Genomic DNA, 7,827 nt, shown 5'->3' with positions numbered 1-7,827 from the left:
AGTCATTGGGACTATCCTTCAAAGGCATCCTAGGCGACATTGGCAGGACGCGAGACACGAAAATTGAAGCGGCCATCATGATGACGACACCCCCTAGGAGAGAGTACCAGACAGTCGTGTCCAGCGGCTCGAAAAATCCAAAAGGACGGATTTCGGTTCTTCCTTTCCTGGCCAAGAATCTGGCGTAGGTGAAGGTCAGGGGCAGGGTGTAGTCGACGACCTGAGCCCTCTTGTAGAGGACGGTGAAGATCAGAAAGGAAAAGTCCACTTCCTGGAACAAGAAGTGAGGGTTTGCAATGCGCATCTTCTTGCGCAGTGTGACAAAAACCATAACACTCTTGTCCTGCATGCAATAAATACAGCTTATTGGAACAGCCTCTCTCATGTAATGTGTAATTAGTCCTGGGAACTTTTGCTTTGTTAAAAACTTTAATTCTGGTCGAAACAATTCATGCTCTAAAAACTCATCGCATCCTAAATTTACGTTGCTGTCTTTATACCAAAACTTGTTCAATTGTTATCAGTCGTGCCTGACCTTGGGCAAAATTTTCTGTAATAATTACCACAGGAAATTTTGCTTAATTCTGCTAACAAACAAAGACAGGACCTCCAAGTTGATGGTAATTACATTTGTAAATATTTACCTCTCCCTATAGAGCTAGGAAATTGCGAATGATTAAAAGAGCGCTTATCGAGTCGTAATCTATATGTATGAAGAAAGTCAACCATTAAGATCAACCTACTCTTCTGGCAACCATGCCGACCATTCCTCCCCAAGACCCGTTCGGGAACTGATAGCCAAAGGCGACATCCGTCGGTCGAGTCCAGCTACATCTGATGAAAGATAATGTTAAAAATTTTACACTGTGTAAAATAGTGCTTTTTTTGGGTTATTATTACTGGTAAAGAAAATCTGGTCACTGGACATATTCTTTTTAGTTGCAGTGACCTCCTAAATAAAGGCTTTTAGATAAGCTTCCCAATGTAAGCCTTAAGGCCAAGTAGTCAGACATATACTTTGTTCATATAAGTATTGATGAATTTTTTGAGTAACACTGTTCCTCATCACATTCTAAAAATAATTATCTGTAGAAAGGCGATAAATATAACAACACTCGAAAGCAATGACCTGCTTCTCTTTTCATAGGTTACGAAGTCATCAATACCGTGGAATATCGAGTTGCATTAGACTTGTGGAATCTCAATAGGTGAAAATTTAAGACAACTGGAAATCAATTAAGACTTTTAGGTTTTACTTTTATATTCTTACTTACGTAAAATTAATTGATGAGGCTAGGATACTGAGGACTTCGATTAGTGGTCCTCTCAAGATTTTGGTTGGGTCTCGCCCTCCAGCCTTTTTCCTCGTGTTTGACAGAATAAGAGGAGGATAGATTTCAGCCGTCACCTCCAAATGAGCGCCGTCTGCTAGTCTGTCAAAACGTCAGACAATGATCAATTAAAAGTAACGGTAAACAAAAATTTGTCAGTTGTGTACATATACACGTGTGTATACTCGTGTGTGTGTGTGTGTGTGTATAGTATATAAGGCAGTCCTCGGGTTACGTCAGGTTCGTGTTAAGTCATTCCAGACTTAAGGCACTAGCCTCATGTTGCTGTTAACCTGCTTTACACCGTTGTAACACGGATTTACAGTGCTGTTGCTATTTATTCCCATTATAATTATGATGATTTGGGTTAAGGCAATTTTCGGCTTTCAGCGCCCTGCTGGGAAAGGAACCCCTGCCGTAACCTGGGGACTGCCTATATATATATATATTATTTATATATATAATATATATATAATATATATTATATATATATATATATATATATATATATATATGTGTGTGTGTGTGTGTGTGTGTGTGTGTGTGCCCGTGTGTACATATATATTTATATTTATCTGTATAAAATTCTCTCTCTCTCTCTCTTCTCTCTCTCTCTCTCTCTCTCTCTCTCTCTCTCTCTCTCTCTCTCTCTAATGTTTGGTGGAATATTCACTGCATAAAAGGAGTACATACTTCTTGAATTTCTCCTGAAACATTCCATATGTAGCCTGGAATGTCAACCTTTTATGCTGAACCCATTTTGCCACCTCTAGACACCGATGGCTATATGGTATATATAGGTAAATCTTACATCTGAAAAAGGAACATGTATTAATATGATATTATATATTCATAAGTATCATTGCATACAGTAAGGTTTCTTACACATGAATTAAAGTTGATTTAAACATTCATACTTAGCTAGTTGATATGTTGTACTGGACCTTTTGTTTATGCAATGAAAAACACACACACAGCACACATATATATTATATATATATATATATATAGTATATTATATATATATATATATATTATATTATTACTATAGTATATATGCATATGTAAATAAATATTATATACATACATAAATAATATATGTATATATACTGTATATGTGTATGCACACACACAATTATTTTATATATGTTTATATATATTATTAAATATTAATAAAAAAATTATTTATTATATCTATATATATGTATATATACTGATACTGTGTATGCACACACACAAATTGATTTAATCTATATTCGTATATAAAATATATTAAATAATATAATATAAATTAATAGTATACTATATATATATATATATATATATTGTAAAGGTATATGATTTACTGCATATAAAATTTAACAAAAGGCTGAGAAAATTAATATTCTAGTACATAGGAAGTGTGAACACTAGACAACAGATGGCAGTAGCGCTTGCCGTAGGAGGCAGTCGCCAAGGATTGTGTAAAGAAAGGTATAGTTGGGTCCATGTCTGTCTAGCAGGTCTTTGGTATATAAAAACCCCACACGAATTTCGTGGGGTCGCAGCAAACAAGTGAAAGTGAACGTGTCAAGTTGCTAAAGAAGAGAATTTGGTAATGTATTGTTTAGCCTATTAAGCAGTTTTCTTGTGCGATGTAACAATGGTTGCCTCTAATTTTTTTTATGTTACTATTTATATGAATAATGTTTAGTTGATGTGAAGCGTGTTGATTTGGGCTTTTGTGCTGTAAGCCGCAGTATAATTGGTGATGGGTCGTTTGTGAAGAATTGCTGGCCGGTGGGTCGTTGCTTTTGTGTAACTCGTCCATAATTTGTGTTTATGTTCGGTTTTGTGGATTGAATTTGTGTTTACTAATTGTATTAAAGTACTTTAAGTTTTAGTGCGGTTTCAATGCTTCCATATACTTTTTCGTCCTAATACATACGTAATAATAATTTTTTTCTTTATAACAATATGTATATATATATATGATATATATATATATATATATATATATATATATAGTATATGTATACTTTATACATATATATTTATGCATACATATATACATATGTATGAAAATAGACTATTTATTTGTATGCATATACGTTTTTATATATATATATATATATATATATAGTATATATATATATATACTATATATATATACTATATATATATACTATATATATATATATATATATATATATATATATATGATATATACACGTACATACATACATACACTAATATCACCTGATTTCCAATAAACTGTACGTCAAGAATAACCTACGCCACGAGAGAATAATAACAGACAAAGTGCTTCAACCCTGACATTCATTTACACAAACCTATGGGTCAAATACCTTTGCAGAAACCGACACCAGCAATAAGATTATAATTACTATCTACTACATACTGCGGAATCCCGTTCTCAGACGTAGCGACCATAACCATGGCGTTGATGTTGGATAGGCTTTCTCTCATGGAGTGGATCTGGTGGATAGGGAGTCTGGTGATCACTAGGAGTCTCGTCGACCACACCAGGAGATTTCCTCGGTAAAGGGAGCCGATAGCTGAAGTCAGGAAGTCGATGTTGTCACTCGTTACGATTATGTAGGGCTGTTTGGACGACCTGTGAAGCTGCACGCGCATGAGAGAATTTGAATTGAATTGGGATTCTGTGCGATGTTGAAAGATTATTCTGTGTCATGTTCATAGTTGGGATATATTCATACGCCTGCATGCAAGGAAATTATATATTTATATAAACATATATATGTGCGTGCGCGTGTGCGATGTGAGTTTGTGTGTGTGTGTGTATAATAATTTCCCCGCATGTCGGCCTATGTAGATATTCTAATTATATATACATGCATATCTATATATATATATATATAATTATATATATATATTATATTAATATAGTATTATATAATCTATTTATGTATATATATATATATATATATATATATATATTATATATATCTATATATTAAACCAGGTAATCTCAGTCTTGGCAATGCTGGAACTTTTAAATATATATATATCTCTATATATTATATAATATTATTATCTATATTATATATTATGTTTATGTTATATATATCTATATATATATATAATATAATATATATATATATATATATAAACCAGGAACTCTCAGTCTTGGGCAATGCTGGATATATATGATATATATATTATATATTATATAATATTATATATATTTCTTATATATATATAAATATATATATATATGTATATATATATAATATATATAAATAACCAGGTATCTCAGTCCTTGCAATGGCTGGATTTACTAGGATATATATATATATATATATATAGATATTATATAATATATATTATCCTTTTATTATATATAATAATATTTTATATTACTATATATATATATATATTAAATTATATTTTTTTAATATATCTATAATTTTTTATAATATTATATTATATATATATAATGTGTATATATACTACAGATGTCCAGCATATATATATATATATATATATTTATATATATATATATATATATAATAATTTAATATATATATATATATATATATATATATTTTATATATAATATATATATATATATAATATATATATATATATTTTATATATATATATATATATATGTATATATATACTACAGGATGTCCAGCATTGCCAAAACAAAACAGAGTAATTAACTTGTCTCTATGCTTATAGTAGGCTTGTGCCTATAGCACTTAGCTCCAGAAATTTATTACAGCAAACTGTATTATTATTTGGTTATGTAATTGGGCTAATATCACATAGCCAAATCATTTACACTTAACTCAAATACAGGATAAAAAAGGGAGAAAATTATTCTCTGAATACTAATTTTCAGAATAATACTTCTCCATTTTCATGTGATATTTTAAAGGTTCCAGATGAATTAGGCACATGATGATATTTTTCCCTAATTTTGCTACGACGACAAAGAAAACTGAAGGAGCGGCAAAATAGATCATACAATTCCATAAGCAACGATTACGATTTGCCTTTCAATATATATGTATTGCTAGATCTAATGATTGTTTCAAGAAATTTACTGGAATCGGTAATTATACAAATCACTAATAAAAACAACCTAAATCTTAGTCTGGGAATGTACCATTTGGACCCATATATTTGTAAGATGTTTATGAAGGACCTCAAAATAAATGAACAACTAATAAATTAGTCCCACATGTATATAGTTATTAATTCTCTCTCTCTCTCTCTCTCTTCTCTCTCTTCCTCTCTCTCTCTCGTTCGATATTCTCTCTCCCTCTCCTCATGCTCGATATATATATTATATATATATATATATTATATATATATATATATATATATATATAATATATATAGATTTATATTTTCTTTCGTCTTTTCATTAATAATAATTTTTGTTGGGAAAATTTGTGTAAAAATTCATGATATTAAATTGTATATGCTCCCGTGTTGTTTTCAAAATGTACTGTTTTTCTGGAAGAATCACTTGTTTACTGCGGGTATCCTTCAAGGTGGGGCTAGCCTATGACTCCTCCTCCTCCCTGTAGAGTGAAAATCGCCCTTATGGCTAATCTGGTAGTGTCAGTTTGTATATTAAGCCTTTTTTTGACTATGGTGTTCTTTGTAAAATCAGTATGCCTCAGTAAAGGGTCCGAATATAACCGAAAGTACTCGGCTAACTCGTTTTTTTCATTTTTTTCCTTCGTGGCAAAAAAAACCTTTATTTATACATAGCATCACGTTTTATATACTTCGTGATCAAGTTATTCATATATATATATATATATATATATATATATATATATATATATCTGTGTGTGTAAACACACACACACACACACACACACACACACATATATATATAATATATATATATATATATATATATATATATATTATACATACATACATATATGGAAAGGTAAATCGTAATCGTTACTTATGGAATTGTATGATCTATTTTGCCGCTCGCTCCATTAGTTTTTCTTTGTCGTTGTAGCAAATTTGGGGAAAACATTTTTTTTTTCTCGTTATTTTTCCCTCTAATTATGGATTGAATTGAGAATAATGCTTTACCGTTCTTAATCCTGATGCCAGGGGGGTCACTTCATCTCCTGACTGGAATACGAAGGTCGTAATTCCCGCGTGCCTTTCAAGGTTCCTTGAAAACTAGATGGAATACTTTGTAAGTCGTGTAAATGGAAAATTTCCTTAATATTTGATTTCCTCCTAAAATTAGACAACAAATATTCAAACTGATATTTTATATATATATATATATATATATATATATATATATATATATATATATATATATATATATATATATAACACACTTAACAAATCACAGTAGATGCACTTGACTTCATTAAATAAGCGCATACCACGAAAAAAAAAGGCAGACAGTCAATACCAAGTACTCGATAATGCCTGAATAAAGGCGAAAGCGCTTGGTATTGACTGCCTATAATTTTCTTGTGATATTCGCTTGTATATGTATATATCATATATATATATTATATATATAAATATATATATATTATATATATATATTAAATATATATGCATACATGTGAATCTACTTAACATGAAAGTACTAGAATTCAGAAACTGTTTACAAACTTTAAGGAAGGACTTTGCATTGATCGTGCCATCCGACAGTATTGTGACGGAATATCCTTCCGCTTTCGAGGAGTCAAATACATCCTTCGTAGCCTCAGACATCTCCTCTAATAAGCCAAGACGCTCTGGATGAAAGTGAGATTTATCCGTTAGGGTAATATACAATAGGGCCTTTTGTAAGCTTTTATCAACTTACTATTTCTATAGTATATTTAAAAAGAAAATATCCGTTCAGAAACACGAAATATGAATTTCATGAGATAATGAACTTGGAACAAGTTCGTATGAACGGTAATTTCCATTTTAAACATTAATTCAGATTTACATGAGCCATATTTAAACGAAATAAAATAATGTTACTATTTTAGAAGACACCTGGAACTATTTTCAATAATATATCATCATAAAATAAGTCAGTTTTGTAATGACTGAGTTTCAAAGGAAGTGTCACTACTTTCTTGAAAGTTAGCAGTTTCTCCATATTGACTTTTGTCCGAGGCAATTTTTGATGTGAAATTTATAGATTGAAATATAATTTAACGAGAGAGAGAGAGAGAGAGAGAGAGAGCGAGAGAGAGAGAGAGAGAGAGAGAGAGAGAGAGAGAGAGAGAGAGAGAGAGTTTTGATACAGGAATGTAGGCTCATGTTCTTGGAACTAATATCACTTACAAGTACAATCGAAGAAGATTACTATTTGCCATTAACTTTCCAAATAATGAAAAAATATTACAGGTTAAGAGGTAAAGTGCAGGCCATCCTGATTCGTCAGTTACCGGTAAACAAAACTGATTTGTTGTGAGATATGAATGGGAATACAATTCACTAACCTTGTCGTTTCAAATATAGACTGTAGGCG

General features: G+C 30.9%; 1 protein-coding gene across 1 annotated transcript in view; it reads right to left on the bottom strand.

Moving 5' to 3' along the window:
- Positions 1–7,091, bottom strand: part of LOC135213919 (glutamate receptor ionotropic, kainate glr-3-like) — a 12,626-nt gene extending 5,535 nt beyond the window's left edge. The window contains exons 1-7 of the mRNA XM_064248039.1: positions 6,972–7,091; positions 6,426–6,518; positions 3,733–3,956; positions 2,025–2,144; positions 1,275–1,433; positions 744–834; positions 1–343 (exon numbers count right to left, since the gene is read on the bottom strand). The exon at positions 1–343 is cut by the window's left edge and continues 24 nt beyond it. Of these exons, the coding sequence (XP_064104109.1) occupies positions 1–343; positions 744–834; positions 1,275–1,433; positions 2,025–2,144; positions 3,733–3,956; positions 6,426–6,518; positions 6,972–7,073 (1,132 nt within the window). The 5' untranslated portion in view covers positions 7,074–7,091. The remainder of the gene's footprint in view (positions 344–743; positions 835–1,274; positions 1,434–2,024; positions 2,145–3,732; positions 3,957–6,425; positions 6,519–6,971) is intronic.
- Between the last annotated feature and the right edge of the window lie 736 nt (positions 7,092–7,827).

This window comes from Macrobrachium nipponense, chromosome 11, assembly GCF_015104395.2.
Source record: "Macrobrachium nipponense isolate FS-2020 chromosome 11, ASM1510439v2, whole genome shotgun sequence".
In the NCBI taxonomy this organism is placed as follows: Eukaryota; Metazoa; Arthropoda; class Malacostraca; order Decapoda; family Palaemonidae; genus Macrobrachium; species Macrobrachium nipponense.
Note: the sequence above shows the minus strand (reverse complement) of the source record. Positions and strands in the feature narration are given on the sequence as shown.